General features: G+C 52.2%; 1 protein-coding gene across 1 annotated transcript; it reads left to right on the forward strand.

Annotated features, from left to right (window-relative positions):
• Positions 1 to 840: 840 nt before the first annotated feature.
• MLYCD (malonyl-CoA decarboxylase) lies at positions 841 to 16,723 on the forward strand. Its single transcript, XM_036909369.2, has 5 exons — positions 841 to 1,411; positions 9,853 to 9,965; positions 10,890 to 11,046; positions 13,545 to 13,694; positions 15,606 to 16,723. The coding sequence occupies exons 1-5, from the start codon at positions 893 to 895 to the stop codon at positions 16,137 to 16,139; spliced, it is 1,473 nt and encodes a 490-aa protein (XP_036765264.1). The 5' UTR covers positions 841 to 892; the 3' UTR covers positions 16,140 to 16,723.
• The last annotated feature ends 6,252 nt before the right edge of the window (positions 16,724 to 22,975 follow it).

Raw genomic sequence — 22,975 nt, forward strand, 5'->3', positions numbered from 1 at the left:
TATTCCACCCCTGCCACCACCACCACCACCACCCCAGAGTTATAAAAGTCCACCCCTGCCCTGGGATACTAGAGACTCCACCCTGTTTATTTCCTTTATGGCACTTCTCAGTTTGTAGCTATGTTATCCTGTCTCCTTTCTTACTCCATGGGTATACAACCAGGTCTGTCTGGTTCATTATTTTACCCTGTGCCTAGTACAGAACCTGGCACATAACTGGCAGGTAATAAACACCCTGGTGTCTGAATGAATGGATGAGGACTTGGAAAGGAGGAACAAGATGCTTAGGAGAGCCCGCTCGTCACGACCACGAAAAGCTCTCCAGGAGGCAGCTGCAAAACTGCGTGGAGGGCACGAGAGAGCAGGGCGGCAGCTCCGGGAAGCATCTGCAAAATGAGACCCTGTCCGCGATTCCAGAGCGCCCAGGCACGAGTCTTGAATTATCTCGCCAGACAATTACCACCATTAACACTTCATAGGCGGATTCTTCGACTCCTCCCCAGACACACGCTATCAGTCTCCGCGAGCAGGGCCCAGGAATCTGCACGCGTAACAAGTTCCCCAGGTGACTGCTGCACCTGCAGGTAGGAGAGCTAGGCTGGAGAAGGCAAGCGGGTAAGAGCTGGGGGAAAGGGGAGGGACTGAGACGGTGACGCACTGGCCAGGTGACAGGCAGGGCGCCCCGCCCCCCCACCACACCGCCGCTCCGACCGGCGGGGACCTTTGCCGCACTTGGCCTCCGGCCGTGCCGCGCCCCGCCCCGCCCCAGTCCGCCCTCCGATTGGCCGCCGTCCCGCCCATCGCCCGGCCGCGGCCAATGGGCCTGGCGAGCTCCGGAAGCCGGAAGCCGGAGTCGCGGCGGTTGCAGTCCCGACAGCTGTCGCCCGTCGCCATGCGAGGCCTCGGGCCAGGCCTGACCGCGCGCCGCGTCCTCCCGGTGCTGCGGCCGCCCGGACCCCGGCTGGCGAGCGGGCCGGCGGCGGGCGCCCTGGAGCGGGCCATGGACGAGATGCTGCGCCGCTCCGTGCCCGCGACGCCGGCCTACGAGCTGCGCGAGAAGACGCCGGCGCCGGCCGAGGGCCAGTGCGCCGACTTCGTGAGCTTCTACGGCGGCCTGGCCGCGGGGGCCGAGCGCGCCGAGCTGCTGAGCCGCCTGGCGCGGGGCTTCGGCGTGGACCACGGCCAGGTGGCCGAGCAGAGCGCCGGCGTGCTGCAGCTGCGCCAGCAGCCGCGGGAGACGGCCGTGCTGCTGCAGGCCGAGGACCGGCTGCGCTACGCGCTGGTGCCGCGCTACCGCGGCCTCTTCCACCACATCAGCAAGCTGGACGGCGGCGTGCGCTTCCTGGTGGGGCTGCGCGCCGACCTGCTCGAGGCGCAGGCCCTCAAGCTGGTGGAGGGGCCGCACGTCCGGGTAAGGGCCCGACCCCTGGCCGCGGGCCCTTGGCGGTCGCCCCACGCCCTGAGTAGTCCTCACCTGCCCCTCAGTCCCCAGACACTCTGCTTTCCCCTGCCTGAAGCCGTGCACGCTCTGCCCGAGTTACAGCCCCTGGACCTCCCCCGCATCCTTCCCGGACGTCCCGAATCCTTGGCTTGCGCCAGTCCTCTCTGCGTAGTGCTTCCTGGAAACTCGGTGCCCCCGTACCTTTCAGGTGACTGCCACGGCTCACTCACGATTCGTGTGCGCCAGGAAATCTGTTTTGTAATTAGTTTAGCTAAGAGGGTTCATCTGTGTGGTGTACTTGAACGAGAACTGGACTGAGCATCAGGCAGCCATCTGAAAACTTGGAGGGTGTTAGCGCAAGTTACCTGTGCACCCACTGTGTGTAAGCCCGGGTCCTAGGAGGTCCTGTGAGATTCTGGTCCGCTCTCTATCGCATAACTGTGGGCAGGGGATTTTACCTTCCTGAGTTCTGCCCTAAAATATGATTCTGAGTTGACTTCTTGAGGTAATAAGGTGCTAACCTCAGTGAGCTCATGGTACATGCAAATAAATAAAGTTTAAGCCATGATGACTTGAAAGAGTGCTGATAGTTAAATATACACCTTTAATATTTCTGGTATTAAATATGAAGGGACCACTAATTTGCCCTTTTAGTGAACAAAGATGTGTTTCAGGAAGTTTCTGACATACAGAACTATTTTAGGTGCAGCTGGCTTTAAAATGAACAGTTGAGCAATTATGCCCTAACTCATTTAAGACCTGCAACGCTAGTGTAATAGTTTTCATGTCATTCTTAGGTGGGTCATATGCATGTCCCCTTTTAGAGTAAAGGAGACAGATGCTGAGATTGTGTGACTTGACCAAGAACTCAGAGCAAATATGTGTGTCTCCACCCACACAAATCCAAATCCGGGGTTCCTAGCACTACACTTGACAATCCCATTATGCGATGTGAGTTACAGTGTTTATCAGAGCCTTTCTTCTTTCTTGACAACTTAGCCTTCCTAAACACTGAATACAGCTGAGGATGGGATTAATCTCAGTGATAATAGTGCTCTGATTTGATTGCTCATGCCACCTGGTTGGTTTACAATGCTAAATGTTACCTAGGGCCACATCCGAATTGAGCCTATTTCTGGCTCATGCCCAGACTGAATGGCAGAGACTTTGTGTCCGGAAGTGCATGCACCCCTATCTGATTCCTCTCCAGGAGGCTTGGGTTTAGTCAACAATCCAAGCAAGCTTTTTTTTTTCTTGAAGAGGGATCAGTGCCCTATAGTGGTCCTTCCAAAATGTGCTTCTGATTGCATTGGAGGCTGGAGAATTAAGTAGAATGTTACCTGTTCCAGGATGCAATCATCCCCCCGTCCATCCAGCCAGCACTTGGCTGTTGGTGTCTGTCTTGTACCGGACATGCTCTAGGCTCTCAGGTTGGGCCCCTGCTTCCATTCTGGTATGGAGGACTTGTCAGCAGGCATGTGGGTGCGAGTGCTCTTCATGCGCTTGCTCATTTCATCCTCAGCCATGGGGAGCTGATTTGCTATCAGGTGCCTGAAGCTCATGGAGGTCAAGTGCAGTGCCTAGAGCACAGAGCCAGTGGGAGCTGAACCCAGCCTCAGGGGCTCCAGAGTTGTGTGCTTCATCAGTACACATTGGTTCTTGGAGTCAATGATTTAACTAGATTTAATATAAATTTGTTCTCTTAGAATTTGCCTTTTTCTTTAAAATCAAGGGCAAAGTAAAAGCACCCAGCTAATTAATTAATGGCTTTGTTTTATTTGGTTTCACTGAAACAGGAGTTTACTCTTCCCTAGTTGTGACTGTTACTCTTTCCAAGGTTTGCATGAGCTTCCTTCCATCTTAACATCAATCTCGTGTCCATCTTTCTCTGAAATCACGGGTCAGTCTTTACAGCTTTGTTGAAAAATCATCAAGCCTCAGATGGCCAGAAGGATTGCATTCAGTGTTTTTGCTTTGGCATTTTTGGTGCACCCAGAACTATCCTGGACATTCCCAGGTTTACCTCCACAGCTTCTCCTCCCCATGGACTCCCTTCTCCAGCCAAGCCGGCTCTTGGAAAGTAAGTTTCTGAACCCCCATCACTGTGTGATTCCTGCTTGGGAGACCTGTTAGAATAGGAGCTGCCTCTCCCCCAGCTCATTCACCCAGCTTTTCCAACTACTGCAGCTCAAGGTGATCTCACCCGAGTTTTGAGCTTCATAACACATTATTTTCTGGACCCACCACTTGGATTTTATGCATTAACCACAGAAGTTAGTGTTTGAAGTGTGTTATTCCCCCAAACTAGATCAGCTCCTTGAAAACTGGGGACCTTAATTTCTTGCATAGCAAAATAATGGCTGAAGCATGAGATAGTCTCCCAGTGCCTCTGTTGGACAAAGCTGGCACGCTAATCATTGCCACTATCCTGGGGTCACACTCCACTCCCAGAGTTATGGGCCTGGAATGAAGCTCAGAGGGCTTGGAAGGCTTCAGCACAGACAGCAGAGACATCATACCATATTTGCTGGCCCTCGGGAGGTTTCAGTGTGCCCTTGGTCATTGCTAACGTCCCCCCCCACCGTTGTAATCCTCTGATTCTGTAAGATGTCACTGCACATGTCCCCGTGCACTCCCCCAAACAAGAAAACTCTTGTTACCATCAAGAAGGAATATAGACACAGATGAAATCTGTGACATTGGGACTTGACTGGAAAGAGGAGCTGGCCCCGGGGACACCCGTGCTATCCCGTGCTGTTAGCAGTGACAGGTCCTCAAATGTTTCCTTAACCAAGGCCGTCCACACACTCAAGGGGAGAACGCAGCCTGACAGGGGAAAGTCCTGTGGAATAAAGATATTTCCGCAACAGGGGTTGAACAACCATAGCCTGACCTGTGTCTCTGTACGTGGTCTGGACATGATGGGCACAAGAAGCCTTTGCTAGTTGCTCAGTCACCAATGTCCCAACCCTCTGCCTGCAAATCCAGTCCTTACATCCAGTGTATGGAACTTAGTAGCTAAGTCCATTGATTCATTTCTCCTTTGCTCTACATAGTGTAAAAATGTTTTAAGTCCCTGTCATTTAAATCATTCATAGTTTTTTAATCCGTAGAAATTGTCACTGGGATCTGATCTGTAATCCATCACCAGAATCATTTAATGTGTACCATCTACTTTGATTCCATTTTTTCTTCCTCATTCTGGACTTTGTATTCAAGTTAAAGAGGTGATCCAGCCTGACCCTTTGCTTTTAGGAATTCAGTTTTAGAAAGCACCAGAAGCTTGGCATGTGAAGCTTTAGAACAGGAGTCCTAGACTTCCAGGCCTACAAGGCCCTGTGACACGGCGGAACAGGGCGCTCACTCCACCAATGCCTCAGATCTGCGTGCCCCTTACTGTGTGCACATGGCACACACTGTGTGCACAATTCACACTGTGTAACACTAACCTCCTGGCCGCTGTTGGCATTGGACTTGCTGGTGAAAGTCAAGTGGGCACACACTGGGCCCCTGGGGTGGCTGTGGACATGGCCGAGCTTTACCCTGGAATGCTGCTGCAATGGATTCACTCGCCTCGTGCCCACCACGCGGCCTTGTCTACTGAATCTTACCTCATCTACTGAATACTGAATATTCTAAAACAGACAATTTTAGAATAACTGGTGAATGTGAGTCCAAAAAGGATGCTGATTCTGTCTTTTATGGGGTAGTGGTTACTGTGGAAAAGCCGCTCCCCAGTCCTATCTGCCATCCCCTGGTGAGAGGCATGATTTTAGGTGATCTTAGCTGTGTCATTTCACTGCTCCAGGCCAGTTGGCTATGCGCTGAGGTGATAGATTTGGTTGGTGACAGGTGTTCTCAAAGTCAGCCTGCTTCTCTTCTAAGAGGTGCCCTGAGGGGTATTGTGGAGCTTTGCTTAAAATTCAGTTTACAAGTGAGGGCACAGCTTGTTGGGATCTTGGTTCCTGACCAAGGGTTGTGATTTGGGGAAATGGGAAGAATCCGGAAGACTGACAGGTAGAGCACAGCTAGCGTGACACCACAGATTGAGGCCAGGAGGGGGCATATCTCTTTCCTTGGCTATTTTAAGTCAGATAAGGTTTCTTTTCTCTCCCGTGGGGCTTCTTAATCCTTTTTGATATCAAGTTCAGAGTCTGTGTTAGTTCTCTTTGCTGGAAAGATACAAGTGCTATGGTTGAAGAAAGATTTTACCTGGCAAAGGTCGTGTATCTGTGCTGTGTTTTTCAAGATAGCAGATCCAGCATGGAGGGGATAGGCATCGCGCAGTGTCAATTAAAAGGTCATTAGAAGCCTAAGTATCCTGGAAGCAAGCCTGGGACGGCCTGTTCCATATCAAGTCTCCACCCCACAGTATATTCATGTGATGTCGTTTTGTAGAACTTTGTGGATATAGCAAGTGAATTGATCTTACTGGTTTTATTCCAAGCAAGGAATTTTAGTTGTTTTCCTAACTAAGGAATTTGTTGCAAAGGTACTTTTCAATATCCTTAATTTCTATTTTAACCTGCAGAAAATGGAACAATAAATGAATCATGAGATCTGGGGAGTGATATAAAATCCATACACAGCTTAATCACACCAAGAAGAGACACAGTCCATTCGGTTACAAGATAAAATGTTTTTTGTAAAAAATTGCTGTTTTCCTCTGTCAGAGTTCCAAGTGAGTTTAGAGGATTATCATTCCTGGGTCTGTGGCCTTTCTGTGGAACAAAGTCCACTTCTGCGTGTTCTTCCATGAGGCGGGGTGTGAGGGCTTTGGGTGCACGGAGGCCAGCATGTGCCCCTCACTTGCTCTCTGTGGACCTGTCTTCCGTCCTGGCTCTAAAATGCAGCAGGTGGTGCCCCGGGTGGGGTGCAGGCAAGGATGACTCACATTAGCTGGCTGGATTCCCTCGAGAGGACCAGCGTCCTCAGCAAGAGAAAGAACTCCCAGTGCTGACAGCTCCCCAACCAAATGCCCTGTGAATCTGTAGGTGTGTCTGCTCTGCTTACGGGGCTGGGGCTGGGGGTGGGTGTGGATGTGGCACGGGGATCTGTGGGGTCCATGGGCTTTTTGTTTTCTTCCCAGGGAAATTTTCAAAAGTCCATTTGGGCTGAAGAGGTAGGTATGTTTCTTACAGATAAAATCCCCAGTGAAACTGAGGCAAATCCCGTTATAGGAGGTCTGAGCATTGTCCAGCCCCAGAGGGACGCTGGCATTTAGGAAATGGAAGGGTTGCTTGATGGGCAATTTGAACATAGAAATCATTGTGGAATGAGAGGTATACAGGCGTTAACAGCAGCATGGGTGGGACAGCAGAGAAGGGACGTGATCCCTATCACCACTGTCAGCATGCCAGCGCTGCAGTGCCCCACTGTGCTAGACACATTGCCATACAGCCTCTTTTGGTGGCTTTTCCTACTTTTAAGTTACTATAGTAGCTCTTGCTGGCCCTACTGAGTTCTGCACTTAGCCACATGAAAAAAGAACTTATTTGTAGATAGGACAGTGTGCCGCAGTCACCTGGGGGTAGCAGCTTATGTCAACTAGAATTGTCCCTGCAGTATCTTAGCTTCGGCCCTGTGACCTTCTCCGATCGCTTTCAGCTCCCGTCCCCAGCTCAGGGCTTCTGAGCAACAAAAAGTCACTTTTCTCCACAAAACAAAAACGGGGAGGTCTTGATGGCCAGAAGTTTCAGAAGAGAGGTGGGAGGCAGCTTTTTCTCTGCTGCAGGGGGAAGCTGGCCGGCCTTCTGAACGTAGTATCCCGAGGTCACTGGATTCTAGGACGGAAGAGCAGAACCTCAGCGCTGCTGCGGCACCACCACAGTGTTCCCAGCAGTTGGGGCTTTGCGTCTGGGATTGTTGATAAAGGATTGCAGAATTAACAAGCAGAGAGCAGAACCTCGACCTTGCCCTGCCGCTGTCTGTGGGCCAGGAACCTTGCTGCGCACCGCGGCTGTGGTGTGAGAGTGGAGACGGTCACCTTTACCCTAGATTCCTGGCTCTCGTGTACCAGCGTCACATTCCACAGATGTCAGGAGCCCAGAATAGAATGAAGGGATGGGGGGGATCTTCAGCAGCCAAACCATGCCCTTCAGAATTAAGAGGAACTGATTCTGAAACTAGATATATCTGGCTTTTTCCTATCATGAAGATAGTAGAGGTGCCAGTATATCTCACATGGCACCCGGCTAATTCATACCTAACCATTCAGTGTGGAGGTTCCTAACCTGGGCTCCTTGAACCCATGGGGATGGTCCATAGATGAGTTTCAAAGGGCTCCACAAACCCTAGAATATTACATGCAAAATCTTGTTAATGTGTGTGCGTTTTCCTGCAGAAAGGGCCCCTGATATTTAGCATGTACTCGAGTGTGTCCGGCCCCCAGGAGGATTCAGAAGCAGTGCTGTCAAGCGCAGGGACACAGATTTATGAGGAGCCACTCTGGTGGCCCACCGATGACGTGCGATCCCCTCTCCTGGCCCTTCCTCATCACCAGTGTCCAGTTTTTCTTGTGATTTTCATTTGATACCCATCTGTTAAACACCCTCCACATGGGAGACCATGCTGAGTGCCTGGGGAGCTCATGGAGTGAATCAGAAGCGGCCTTACCCTTTCAGAGCTTAGAACCAGGGAAAGACACTAGATTGTGGGAGGTCAAAGGAATTGAAAAGGTCAGCTGCCTGTCTGATCCTTAAATTCATTTTAAAACAGCTCCACTGAGTTCTCAGCAGCCCCGTGCACAGTCACCCCATGTGCTGAGGTTCACACTCTGCCAGGATGACATCTGTGGATGGCCTTTCAGAAGGTCTGCTTCCTGTTTATATTCTGTGTCTGGTTGTCTGTGATTTCCCCGGGTTGATCTTAGACTTTCTCCCCTCTCCTCACCCTGCCCAGGGTTACACAGAACAAACTTAAACTTAGGGCTTCTTCTGTGCCCCAGGCCTTAAATATTTAAAGATGGATCTCCATTCTGAGCCACCTACCCCATAACTGCAGCTTATTCTCACGTGACAAAGTTCTGAGTCCTTTAGCTTACCAGGGAATAAAATGTGAAATGCTCCTATTAACGGTTTTACAGCCTTTGTAAAACTGGTCTTTTCAGGTGCAATCCATCAGGGTCTTCGTGATTCTTACACGAAGATTCATAAGGTCAGTGCTATACCAGATTACCAAGATACTTACCATTATTCAGTAAGAATATTCAGTGTATCTGTTAGTATACAGCCCAAAAGTTGTTGCTTTCCCGTGCAAGTAACTTTCATCCTCAGTTACCTGAGTTACGGCCCAAGATGGCTGCTCCAACTGTAGCCATCACATCACCTTCCAGTCTGCACTGGGAAAGCAAAAGAAAAGTGGGCAAAGGGCAGGCTCCTGCCATCTGTAAGGTTCCCAAAAGCTACTCCAGGGTACCTCTGCTTACATCCAATAGCCAGAATTCAGTCACATGACTGCCCCTAGCTGCCATGCTGTCTTTATTCTGGACAGCCATGTGCCAAGGTAAGAAATGAAGCTTCTGTTCATTTGAAAGAAAGGGAAACAGCTATTGAGGAACAAGCCATGTATGTCTGCTGCCCTGGGCATCTTCTCTGTCAGGAAGTGTACTGCGGTAACACGACCACTGGGGGCCCGGCTGGCTGACCCGAGGTGGTGGTGTTCCTGGGTCATCTTTCCTTGTGCACCTCTTGTTCTGTTCTTGCTTGAAAGGTTTTGGTGCAAATGCATCTTTTTTGGTAAAGTCATTCATATATTTTTGGAAGTAGATTAGATATAGATAAGTGATGTGAAATCAGAATAATCAAATATAAAGCATCGATTAACAGATACACTATTATTTTATGTCCCACTAAGGAAGAAATAAAGGCTACCAATTAAACTGCGACCCTCCATCATTTGAAGGATGCATCCTGACTTCAGAGATGTTAAAATACCAAAGTGTGCATCTTAAGAGTTGATGAAATATGGTACCTGGTCCCAGTCCTTATTTCTCTTGGGAAACAAGAAATGGTGTTTTAGCAAATCTAAGAGGATGAGGACTTCAGCTCTGTGTTGCCTCCATTAGCATTTCCTTTATGATGGACCCTTCATGCTATAGGAACTTTATGTTGTCAGTTGTGTTCACTTGGTGAATGAACTGAAACATGATTTGGGGCAACTTAATTCAAATTGCAGGCTCCCATCCAGGCACCTTACAGATTAAAGTAGTAAAGTCTAAGTAGAGAGCTAGATTCCGTCTATAGCCAGTTCAGAGTTCAGTAGAGCTTCCTCTGAAGGAGCCACGTGGAGAATCACCTTGTGCAGGCTTCTTTTGTTCCCATGTTTCGGTGTTTAATTCGCGGTGCTGGCAGCCACACAGAGGAGGGCTTGGGCTCTTTTCCTTGGGAGGCCAACACACTTCTCCTTTCCAGGAAATGAACGGAGTGCTAAAAGGCATGCTCTCGGAGTGGTTTTCTTCAGGCTTCCTCAACCTAGAGCGGGTCACCTGGCACTCTCCCTGTGAAGTGCTTCAGAAAATCAGTGAGTAAGTATTAAGGTTTTTGCTTTTCCAGTGTTTTAGCTGAAAGCCAGTCTCCATTCACGTGTACATTTTTTCCCAAGCCTGATGAACCCAAACATGATATTCACAAATTGTGTGGCTCTGTGAAATCACGGGGAAGAAAGGGTGTGGACAGAACTGGTCATTGTGCCAGTGAATCTACACGTGGGGCCTCATTTATAGCCTCATATTTGAAGCACATGGGCCCACTTTTCCCAAGATCCCGTTATCAGAGCTGTATGTGTTTGCGTTAATAATTCAAATGGCATCTTTCTCATCTAGCTAAAATTTCCCCTTTGGATGCAGATGACTGAGTTAACTGTATCGTGCATAATCCCAACACGACGCAGACACGGGCTAGCATGTCACTGTTGTCCTCACAGACAGGAGCAGCACGCTCTGCCTCGGAGCTTCACATTCCACCTTGTCTTAGGGAGTCCAGGGTTTGTACTGTTTGAAGTGCAACAAATCCGAGGGGCCAACAGCGCCTGCTGCCATCTCGCACGTCGGCAGTACTGGGTGGATGAGGCTGTTAGAAGGGACGGGGGGGTTGCGTGTGTGCAGCACTGACTCCAAACCGTGGATTCAAAGGAAGTAAAAGGCGTGGGATGCTCAACCACTAAGCGTCTGGCTGCCTTACTGTGTTAAAATCTGCTGACTGCTTCCCGAGAGCCTCAAACTAGTCTTCAGACCAGGTATCCAGGTATTAAGATTAATTGAGTGCACAATTTTGTGTGTAAAATGGTCATTAATTGTGGCTCCTCTCTGTGAGTGCTGTTCCGCATTAAAATGGTTTTCTTTGAATCTTCCTGTAGAGTCCTTTGAAGCTGTATTTAAATGATAGGAACAGCCCCGGTCATTTAACTTATGAATTATACATTTGTCTTACCTCTATGATTTTTACAACAGGTCTGAAGCTGTGCATCCTGTAAAGAACTGGATGGACATCAAACGGCGTGTTGGGCCGTATAGAAGGTGTTACTTCTTTTCTCACTGTGCGACCCCCGAGGAGCCCCTGGTCGTTCTGCACGTGGCCCTGACCAGCGAGATCTCCAGCAACATCCAGGTACCCACGGCGGGCAGCTAGGACAAGGCAGGTACCCTGGGGTCTCTTAGGGCTTTTTAAATTGGTTTTATCCCGTTTTTGAAAATAAATTGCTTTAGGCTTTTGTGGAACTTTGAATTGGCTAGATAAAATCTCCTAATTTATAGCCCCAGAAGGCAGGCGTAGTACTAGCAGTTGTGGGAGGAGGAGAGCGTCCTGGGCGGACCCACTCACGCTGAGCCCTGGTTGAAGTCTATCGCAGACATTTTTGCGAGGCAGCGAAGAGTCATAAGGTACGAAGGGATGAAAGCGTATGTGGTTCTGCTTCTCAGCCTTTGTCGAGTGCCTGTCAGTAGCCTTAGAAGATGTGACTGAGAAATGGAAAGCAGACCCTGCTGCGGGCCCCATGTGGGCACGGAGCTGCGTCCGGGCGGCGAGGCGGCAGCACCTGTCTGAGGGGCCTGCCTGCAGCGGAGTGACGAGAGAGTGGGAAACCTTCCCTCGGGTGCTCGGGATCCCCGTGAAGGCAAAGGCAGGTGAGGGAAGCCAGGGCCTCCGGGCCACGAGGCACAGTGGGCGAGGGCTTTGGGCCGGGAATAGCCTCTCAGGAAGCTGGAGAGAGAACCGCTCACAGGATGAGCACGCTGGGATGTCTCCTACTATCAGAGGGAGCAAACGGGCAGATGCTCCTGATCGCCAGGAACGCCCTTAGGCCCTTCGTGTGAGAAGGAGCTGGCGCTCTCACGCACTGGGAGTTATTACCCCCCTCTGAGGGCAGTGTGGCTATGTCTGTTAATGTACAGACCGGTGTTCCTTTTGACCTGAAAATTCCACCCTGAGGGATTTATTCCTGGGGAGATACTCAGACCTGAGCTCTGAAGGTTGCTCATAGCAGCAATGTCTAGTTTTGAAAGGCTGGAAATGATAACTGTCCATCTGTACAGATGCAGGCATATACATCTGGTACATGCACATGGACAATTCGATTTTTATGAGTGTCTTTAAATGCTGATTTAGTTTTATATTTGTGGCATGGAAAGCCAACCTTAACTTACTATTGAGTAAAAACTCAGGTCACATAACAGCATGTATAATCAATAATATTGAGTGAGCATTTGCTGTGTGCCTGCCAGCCCACAGAGCACATTCCCTGTGTCACTACTCACAGCGCCCTGTGAGTTTGGTGTATTAGCAGTATTGTCCTCACCCAGCCCACATCCTAGCCCTAGAGCAGGTGCTTCTGTATATGGAGAATTGAGCATCTGGGCTGGACAGGAATATACATGTGCACAGCTGTGCGTGTGTTTATGTGTAAGTGTGTGCATACCCATAGCCAGTAGGCAGGCCTGGAAGGGTGTTCATCCAAAGGTTAACATCAGGACTTGGTATTAGGTTTTGGAGTGATTTGTGATTCCTACTTTGTGCATTTATTTTTTCCTTTTTAACATTATGCATATCTCATTTGTATAACCAGAGATATGTTTTTTGAGAACATTTAAAGAAAAATTTGCTGGAAATATTTTAATAAAGAACCACAGGCTAATCTATAGGCTTCTTGCAAAACAAAGGAGGTAATAAACAAGGTTGGAACCAGGAGCTGGGAGATGAGCTCTGCTCTTTGAACCACAGTGTTCTTCCCTCCACCTGCGGGGTGAGGGCCTGGCACTAGCCCCAGGGGAGGTCACTCTGCTCACCATCTACACAATGTCCTGCAGCAGCAGGACCAGATGCACTGGACTGGCCCAGCCCTCTTACATGAGAATTAGGAGCAGCTGGTGAGGGCAGAGTGGCACTCCTGCTGAAAGCAGGCTGTGGGGCAGCCACCTGCCGCTCCACCATTCCAGGAGGCCTCCAGAGAGTGAAGGCTCCAAAGCCCGAGGTGGGCACTTGGAGCAATAAAATCAGAAGTGGCCAGGGACTTCCCAGTACTCGTCATTTCTTACATTGCCTTGTGTGTGGCCATGTAGACAGGTGTGTTCGGCTGAGGGAAAACGGGGAGACGGCACAAAGTCACAGAGGTGCATAGATACGGCATGACAAAGTAGACTTCCTAAACGGCAAGTAGTCTAGGACTGCATATGGCCATTGAGAAATCCAAATGCCAGAGCTCAGAGATGAGGGAGGAAGGCACCACGCGCAGGACAGGCATCCTTTATGTAAGAGCCCAGAACCTGGTCCTGGCGGTCTGGGCTGGGGCTCAGCGTGCTGTCTCCAGGCATGTGGGCAGTAGGTAATGACGTTTCAGACCGCACACATGCCTGAAAAAGACAAAAGGGGACCTAAATTTGCTGTTCAGCAGTTTTTGCACGAGAACTTCCAGTGATGGAAATGATACAACACTGAGCAAGCAACCAGGAGGCTGGTACTTAGCAGCCGCCTCCAGAGAGACTTCAGCTCAGGACAGACGGCCTGCAGCCCTTACGGCCCATGAACAGAGGGCAGGCCTCTGGGCTTATGTGGAAGGGCCGCCCCGGGGCAGGACACACCCAGGCCCACTCCCCGCCTCTGATGTCCTCCAGGCCATCGTGAAGGAGTGCCCCCCATCGGAAACCGAGGAGAAGAACCGGATCTCCGCGGCCATCTTTTACTCCCTCAGCCTGACCCAGGAAGGCCTGCAGGGCGTGGAGCTGGGGACCTTCCTCATAAAGCGGGTCGTCAAGGAGCTGCAGGTAAGTGGCTCTCACCCTGCCAGGGTGAGGGAAACCCAGGCCTTCCGAGCCTTGTGATTGGAGCTGAGGCCTGCCCATCTCCACGGATGAGGAGTGAGCTGGAGGGGGGCGGGTGTAGAACAGCGCCCACGCCCTAAGCGCTTCCTCGGAGCCGGATGCTGCCCAGGGAGGGAAGCAGTGCTGGGAAGAGGTGCCTGGAAACCAGCTCCTCTGGCTTGTGCCCTGAGGACGCCAGCCTCCCAGCCACCCTGACATGCACGTGTTGCCCCTCCCTCCAGTGTCCCATTTGCACAGTACACGTTGTGATCATCCTAGCCAGGCACCTGCCTAGCCCTCCCCCAGGGCTGCTGGGCCCTGATGCACCCCCCCGGGGCCTTCTCACAGTCTCTGAGGGCGAGTCAAGGCTGGACCAGGCAGTTGGAAGGGACGTTGCTGGCCTTTTTTTAAATAAATCTTCCTTCTCTTTGTTGCCCTGGGAAGAACACTTTACCATCCCACAGCAGAAATGTTCAGGTTCACCCTGGGTCTCCGCTTTTTAAAACTACCTCATGAGGGGCTTCAGCAAACTATAATGCATGGAATCTAATTATTAGGTGAAATAATTAGACTGATAATAATTGGCTGTGAAAATGGTGTTCTCGGTGTTGGGTGGTTGGTCTCAACACAGACAGCCGTAGCAGAAGCTCCTCCTCAGAGAATGCCAGGCTGGAATTATGTACATACTTCTTATTAAATTCAGAATGAATTTTAATGTGAGAACTCGGGGTTCAGTTGGGTATCAGCTTCGTTAGAATCACACTCTGCTACTTTTTCCCCAGTGGTGATCAGAAGCCACATCCAACTGATAAAATTCCTGCTCGTTTCTTTCTTCTTTGCTGAGGGAGTTGGTGCAGGGGGGCAGGGAGGGTGGCAGGAGGGGGAGAAAGACATCAGCGGGCGAGCAGCGTCGGGCCCTGGGGGCTCACCCGCACACCCCACGTTCATCAGGGTTTGCAAAGGCAGACCTGGGAGCCACCTTAAATGCCCGTCGAGGAGACTGGTCAGGAAAGTCACGGTGGGGTCTCTTCTTGTAATATTCTGTTGGTGAGATTCTGTTTCTGAATTTTGAAGGAGAATGAGAATTACAATAAAAGTTCATGAAGCAGGTTATAAAGTACATGTCTCAGCCTTCTGGATATTGCCTAGAAAAAGACCAGAAGGAGTCACACTTACTGAACCTGGGAGCAGTTTTCTCAGAGTAGTGGAGTATGATGATTTTCTCTGCTTCCATCATAAATTTAAAAAATTTTTCATTATTGAGCATATATTACATTTTTAATCAGAAAATACTGGATTTTTTTAAATGATCATTGAGATCACTCTAATACGAACAGTAGCAACTGAACTGTATCATCTGCTGGGGGAGAATCCCTGTTGCCTCTCCTGTCCCATCTCTGCACCCGCTGTATAGAGCTGGGCAGTTGATTTTTCATTCAACAGTCATTGAACCTTGTTTGCTAAGCACCAAACCGTGTCCTGTGGCTGCAGAGAGTCCCATGGGAATGGCCTCATGTGCTCAAGAGACCAGATCTGTAGTCAGAAGACTGCATCCCAAGGCCCACTTCCCAGCAGCCCACTGCCCTGATCGCAGGCCAGGTGCCTGGCTGGCCACTGTGATCAATGGTGCAGATGGGGGCATCCTTGCCCTGCGGACTCAAGGCATCTTTCAGGCCTGGCACACATCAGGTTCTTCTAAGTATTCCTTGAGAGAAGAAAACACATCAGACATCATTTTGTAAACCATAAGCATCATTCTGAGGCTGATGATACATACGTGAGAGGTGGAGAGGGGTTTCTGTGTCAGTGACATGCCTGCTGAATCGTGTGTGTGTTTTCTCCACCTTCCTTTCCTGCCCCACCCCTGCCTTACAGAAAGAATTTCCTCACGTCGGGGCGTTTTCAAGTCTGTCTCCTATACCTGGATTCACCAAGTGGCTTCTGGGGCTCCTGAACTCACAAGCAAAGGATCATGGGAGGAATGAACTATTTACAGATTCTGAATGTAAAGAAATCTCTGAGATCATAGATGGTCCCGTTAATGAGACCCTCAAGGCCTTTCTCAGCAGCAACGAATGGGTGAAGTCTGAGGAGCTGGTCGGGGTGCTCCAGGCCCCCTTGATGAGGCTCTGTGCCTGGTACTTATACGGAGAGAAGCACCGGGGCTATGCCCTGAACCCTGTGGCAAACTTCCACCTGCAGAACGGGGCAGTGATGTGGCGCATCAACTGGATGGCCGACGTGAGCCTCAAGGGCATCACCAGCTCATGTGGCCTGATGGTCAACTACCGCTACTACCTGGAGGAGACGGCCGCCAACAGCACCAGCTACCGCAGCTCCAGGAGCATCAAGGCCTCCGAGCAGGTCCTCGGCCTGGTGGCCCAGTTTCAAAAGAACAGCAAACTTTGAACCTGCCCTACAGCAGATGTCCCCGAATCAGAAAAGGATCCTTGTCTGGATGGGTCGGAGATTAGATAATACAAGGGGCTTTCTCAGCAAGGCCAAGTTAAACTGTTCTCCTGGCCCAGCAGGTCACCCTGGGAGTCCCTGACCGGCACCACGCGAGAGCAGGTGTAGCCTCTGACGCTGGACAGAGGTGGTCACAGGTGGGCAGGGACAGGGTATGTCTGTCATTGTCTTCGCCGGGCTCCCTGCTGGGGTTGGTGCCGCAGCACCTCCGTCTTCAGAAAGCTCTGGAACCTCTGCCGGCCATCATCCCAGGGAGGCTCCCTCAGCCTCCAGGGACCCGGGTGACGGCCCAGGTGGAGAACACTGTTCTTGGAGCCTAGAGCGTGATTCAGCGTGATTGCTGCAGCCACTTCCCTCCACGTACTGCAAAGGGACGGGGCGCTGGTAGAGTTTACTAGTTAAATTTTGAAGGTCACACATGTATGACAAGGTTCATGACTTTGTACAAAGTTTACTAAATTAAATCACTCAACACAAAAGGTGTTACTTGGAGCTTAAATTGGATTACAGACTTTAAAAACTCAGGGATTTAAGTTCATAATGTTAATAGTAAAGAACAAGTTTGTTCTGGGAGGCATAAAACACATAGTTAGGATTGCGTGGGGTCATCTTTGCGATCTGAGACCTCATAAGCTGGAATCTGCTCTGAAGTGTCCCAGCCAGCCTGTGGGCACACTTGGGTGCTCTGCGAAGAGGGCCTGGGGTGCATGGCCTGAGGACAGAGAAGCAGAAGGAGGCAGTGACCGCTCACGGGGCAGGAGGATGTGTGTGTGTCTGAGTTCCCGGTGCTCCCTCTGTCCTCAGCTGCACAGACAGACCCCTTGCCCTCCATGCTTTTCCTCTTCCAGATCTCCCTGCCACCACCCACCACCCACCACCCACCAGTTCCCCTCTGCCATCTGCATGTGACATTGCCTGATAACTAGCAGCATGACAGTCACCACTAGAAATTTTGCTTGTTCCAAATCCTGGCGGAGGCAGACTCGTGTTGGCCTGCATTGCTCTGAGCTAATTCTGAAGGCCCTTGAGCTCTGGAGCGACCTGCAGGCCCGAGGTCGCCTCCCACGAGGAGTTTAGGAGAAGTTAGCACTTAAGCTGCCTCTGCACAGCAGGCGTGTGCTGGGACCGCAGCCCCTGATCCCCACAGTCACGCCTTATCTCTGTATGTAACCGCTTGCTATGGAAATGTTCAAATCAGATACACAGACGTGGGCAGTACAGTACAATGAGCCTGTGTCCTCACCACCCAGCTCCATAATCACCAGTAATCTCCCCTTTTGGTCGAGCCTTCCTACTTCCTATTGTGCCTTCCGCTGAGCAGGTGCTCCGTGAAGATGGGCAGGCCGCCTGGACAGATGGAGGGTGGGTGGATATGGATGTGCAATTCGCCTGATGTTTGTGTACCCCAAAAATTCATATGTGAAAGCCTAACCCCCAGAGGTGATGGTCTCAGGAACTGGGGCCTTTGGGAGGTGAGGAGGTCATGAGGTGGAGCCCTCCTCAAAGGGACCCCACAGAGCTCCACCCCTGCCACCATGTGAAGATCTAAACATCTGTGCCTGGAAGAGGGCCCTCACGCACCACGCTGGCACCCTGATCACGGCTTTCCAGCCTCCAGACCTGTGGGCAATAAATTTCTGTTTATAAGTCACCCATCTGTGGCATTTTGATTACAGCAGCCAGTCGATAGCTGATCAGTGGATACAGATGGTTGGCTGGCCCTTCTCCATGCCTCAGTCCTGCTCACTGAAGGGAAGGAGCCCGTTAACACCGCATTGAGCCAAAATCCAGCCGCCTCATGCATGTTACATTGGTCACTCCCCTCTTACCTCTGCCCCCAGCTCAAACGGCTGGGCACCCCATGTCCTCTGGGGGATGATCACACTACCTAGGTGTGTATATGTCGTCCTTCACAAAATGACTACGACAGCGGCCAGGTTTGGAGGCAGCAAAAGGTCACCCATTGGATCCTGTCATTGCGAATTTACATCCAGGTGACATCATCTCAAGAGGGACACACTGGCGCTGTCTCCCAGACCTGGTTTCCATCACACCTGCCCTCAGGACCCCTGGGCAAAACTCTGACCACGACAAGCGTCCACAGTGTGGCGGGCTCACAGGAGCTTCATAAATCATTGTCTTTAATTTGTCCCGTGTGCCAGGTTCAAGGTGACACTGCGCCCTGCGCCCCCAGCCACGGAGCCTGTTCTCAGCGCCCAGGCCCTTCTCGGGCACCTCCACCGTCCGCGTTCCACTCTCCTCATCTCTTGCTTTGGGGACTGGTTCAGACAGAGTCCCCATCTGTCCAACTCATCCACAAGGGTTCAGTCCTGGGCTCTGCTGGAATTCAGGTTGGTTCTGATTCGGAGGCGCTGATGGATGTGGGGCTGCCATGCTGACTTGGGCATGGCCCCGCTTTGTTCTAGAAGGCAGCTTGGGGCATAGTGGTTAAGGCCACCAGACTGGGCTCTGGCCAGTGGCCAACACACTGTTCAAATCCCAGCCCCACCACTTCTCAGCCTGGTGGCCTGGAGCACGCCACCTCCCCTTGCTTTGCCTCAGTCTCCCCATCTTTAAGTGGGAACAGCAGCACCCACCTTGGGTGCTGCTGAGAAGCTCAGGAGACAATGTGCATGAAGCATCTAAAGTGCACCAGTTATGGTCCTTATTACAGATGTTCACATCTGGACTGATAGGGACCCATCAAGGTCACCTGGATGTAGGTTCTGGAATCTCATCCGCTTACTTGAAAACTGAACATGTGGGAGGAAGGCCTCCTCATCCTCCAGATTCCGTCCGTTGTCCCTAAGGAGGTTCCCTGACTCCCTGACGGGCTCCCCATTATTTGTCCTCCCATCTTCAGGGACCTGCCCCTCTTGGCAGCCTTTTCAGGGAGGCAGTTGTATGTCTGTGCGTGTGTGTCTCCCCTGAGACAGAAGCTCCCTGAGGGCACCCTGCCTGGCTTTTCCATCCACGAGGCACAGCTCCAGGTCCCACAGGAGTCCCAGCCACCCCCCCAGGGCCCTCTGGCCCTGACCGTGTCCCTCACCCCGGCAGCGCCTCACCCAAAGCCTCACAGCCCCTTACAGGCAGGGCCTTACCTGCCAGGCCTGGCCTGTAGCCCAGGCTCTCTCAGAGTCCCGCCCCAGGAGGTGCTGTGCTGGCACAGGGCACAGCTCCCTCCCAGCCCCCAGGACCCCGTTCCTCCAAACCCAGGTCTGGCCCAGGCACCGTTGCCCCAGCTGCCCTGGACTGAGCGCCGTTCCCTGTGGGTGTGATCTGGGCCTTGACTCCCTTTAACTCAGGGAGACCCCGCTGCAGCCTCCGGCCCATTGGACTGTTCCCATTGTTCCCGTGGGACAGTGAGGACGCTGAGGTGCTAGGCCAAGGGACTGGCTCGGAGTGCCGCTTTCACAGCTCTGCTGTGACCCTATCAGGGGAAGTTCCCTTTAAACACAAAAAAGGAAGTTAGAAAGACACACTTCTCCATGGCCCCCTTCCACTTCTACTGAACTGGACAGTGTCCCCAAACCCCTTGGCTTCCGCGCGGCTGCCAGCCTGGCTGTACGCGGGGGTCTGCGCCGCCTCCCTACACGTCTGCTTCCTGCCCTGAGAATGCTGATGTCGGGCCCTTCCTGGGGCTACGAGAGGGGGTTTGACAAGAGGAGTCCAGAGCCCAGCACAGTATCGGCCGCACAGCAAGCCCTTAAGAGATGGGGTGGCTCCTTGGGTGATGGCAGTGCCACTGCTGGAGAGACAAGGAGCTGCAAATCTCCGTTCTGCCCTGGGCAACTGTCACGGGTCAGCATCCCATTCTGATGCTATAAATGGCTGGGGAGCCTCAACAGCTGGTTCTGCACCACGGGCAGAGCCCATCCCGTCTGCCACTAGATGGCGGTGTTGCATCTTCCTGAACTTGGACGTTAAACCTGAGTTCTGAACAGGTAAGGAAGCAACCCAGGCGTTAAACCTGTACCCAGACGCCACACGGCAGGCTCCTTAGTGACTCACAGGGACCAAGTAACAAGGCTCAGGATCGCTGCCACGAGCTGGGGATGCCCAAGCCTGCTGCTCTCCAGGCTATCACAGTTTCCCCCACAGGCTCTTGGGGGGCTCCCCGAGTCAGAGCCGGAGGCCACCTACAGTGGAGGAGGAGTGGGGTCCTTTGTCCCAAAGGCCCTTCTCGGTCCCTTGGGTGGGTCTCCACTCAGGCTGCCTGAGGACACAGCTCTGGTTCAGGCATGGGTCCCAGATCACAAATCCTGCTAAATTTAGGAGCCACAGTCCCAGGCTTCTGTTCATTTGTTGGCATTGCCATAAATAAAAACTGAGTATTTCTTGTCAATAACCCTAAGTTAAGAGTAAAACAATATGATAAAAACAAAATAGTATTATCAAATAATAGATACAGTTGTCTTCACTCATAAAGAAAGATGAGTAAATGTTGGGGAGTGTTTCAGACACACGAAGACACTCTGCAAACACAGGCATTCTCAGAAGGCCCTCAAAAGACTTTTGAAAGAACAAGAACTAGAGAAGGGCCTGCTGAGATGACTGCAGGGTGCACGAGCCGCCAGATGGGGGCACATCGTGCCTTGGGGGAGCACTCGGAAGGCTTACATCTCAGCACACAAGTGCCCTTCTCCCTGGAGCTGATCTACAGCAGGTTCTTCAGATGTGTTCTTGAGAGCCCAGCGCCAGGTACAGGACCAGAAGGACGCCCCGCGCAAACAGAGCCAGGGACCCGGCGTCCTGGCCACAGGAGCTGCTCTCGGTGGCCAGGAGGCAGGCGGCTCCCCGGCGCGACCCGGCAACCACTTGGCGCAGTGACGCTGGGGGCTGTCCTGGCTCTCTGGCCTGCCGGAGCTCCGCAAATACTTATTAAGCTTTCCTTTAAAAGTTGTTTATTTGTAACTATTTTTACCTGCAGCAAACAGCCTATTCGTAAATGTGATGTATCAAATACTAGCTCACTGGAGCCAACAACTGTCAGCTTGTGGCGCCAGGTGATCTCAGCATCGTTAGGCCCGCAGGACACGCCGGCTTCTCCCAGAGCCCACGGAGGTGAGGCTCACACCAAGAGAACCACCTGAACATATGACAGCTGGCGGCTTCTCACCTGGGGGTCCCACCCGCTCTCAGTCCTGTGCACCCACGCAAGCAGGCCAGGCAAGCCCTGGACATCCCCAGCCCTCGTTACCAACTTCTGTGATTCTCAAAACAGCCTATTGCCTAAAGTTAAGATTTTTACCCAAGACCTGAGGATCCTGCAGCCATGACCCTCCAGCGAAGGAGCTGATCACTAACTGTCTTCTGAAGGAGAGGGTCATGTATGAAAGCATCAGTCGGTAACCATCAGTACCGGCCTTAGACCCGGGCAGGAGGGGCCCTGCCACGGGCCCGCACTCCAGCGGCCTTTGCGCGTGGCACACGCATGAGAGAAGTCAGCGTGGTGCCTCGGTCCCTTGGCACTAAACCTCCACTCCTGCACCGACACCAGCTGAGCCCAGGTGTCACACCTCTTGCTTCACGCCCTTGAATCAAAAGACCACAGGGACTGAACACCGTGCAGGTGGGTGGATTGTGCTGCGGCCGTGAGACACTACACTTCAGCGGGACGGAGGTCTCGGGCTGTGGGAGAGACAGTGAGGGGCGACATGTTCGTCAGTCCATCCCTCCTTCCCGAGAGCAGAAACCCAGGGGGTTCTTGCAGGACAGAGTATCATTTCCCGCGACGCAGCTGATGAATCGATATGCCTGCACTCTGTGACCCGCCCGGACGGATGGCCCGGCTGCGGAACCTGGCGCTACGGGACTCAGCCACTTTCGTCATCCCAGTGACCTTCACACACACGGACACCACAGCTTCTCACGGCTTTGTCTTCAGTTTTTGGTCATTGCAGAGGACCGCTCATGATGTAGAGGCTACAGATTTTATTTGAACCCAGGTCTGGGTCCTAATCCTGGTGTCATCACTTAAGAGCTGTGTGTGACTACTACTGAGTTGAGCAAATAAGTAAATAATGTATCCATTTTAATTTATAAAACAGATGTAAGCCAGTAAACTCATTTTTTAATTTGAAATTTTTCATATTGGCGTTCCAAGTGAGATTTCTTTTGTTTATTAAGAGCCTCTGTGGCTGCAGGAGAGAAGTTTGGAGGGTGCTGGACAAGATGATTTGGGGGCCAGTCTGGGTAGTGGGCTCCCCCTCCCCAACCCCCACTCCTGCGGTTGGGCGGCTGCCTGCGGGGTGCTGACAGAGCTCCCGGTTCTGCTGGCTCTGGCTCCAGCTTCCCCTTTCAGAATGGAGTGGGGGCCTCCCTCCTCCTTCTGCAGCCCTTCCCGGAGAGCTCCAGTCAATGGAGCACACCTGCGCACCCGGTCGGCCCACGGCCCGGCTTCCTGGGCCTGGCCCCCACTACAGAGACAGAGGCCGAGTCTCGCAGAGGTCCGGACCTGGCCCCGGATGCTCTGCGAGCAGGGGGTGGTGCCTGCCTCCAACTGCAGGACGCTCACCCGCCTCCTTGCCTGGGCTCCTCTCCACGCACATCCATTTTCAAGGAGCCTCCTCGCCTGCCTGCGTCAGAAGCTGTGGTGGGGCCGCTGCAGAGGGAGGGAGCCAGGCCGGGCCCCTGGGGCAGAGCCTCTCCAAGGCCTACCCCCTGCTGACCTCAGCAGGACTCTGTGATGTGACAGACGGGCCAGCCTGGACCCAAGCTCTCCTGTTGCCACATCCAGGTTGGGGGCAGGGGTCCCGCCGGGGGAGGGTCGGCTC

Source organism: Manis pentadactyla, chromosome 15, assembly GCF_030020395.1.
Source record: "Manis pentadactyla isolate mManPen7 chromosome 15, mManPen7.hap1, whole genome shotgun sequence".
In the NCBI taxonomy this organism is placed as follows: Eukaryota; Metazoa; Chordata; class Mammalia; order Pholidota; family Manidae; genus Manis; species Manis pentadactyla.

Excerpts from the sequence above, each read along its gene's own strand:
- MLYCD (XM_036909369.2), top strand. The coding sequence starts at position 893 with ATGCGAGGCCTCGGGCCAGGCCTGACCGCGCGCCGCGTCCTCCCGGTG. Across the intron at positions 9,966-10,889 it reads GTGCTTCAGAAAATCAGTGA|GTCTGAAGCTGTGCATCCTG; the intron begins GTAAGTATTAAG and ends TTTTTACAACAG. Across the intron at positions 13,695-15,605 it reads GGGTCGTCAAGGAGCTGCAG|AAAGAATTTCCTCACGTCGG; the intron begins GTAAGTGGCTCT and ends CCTGCCTTACAG.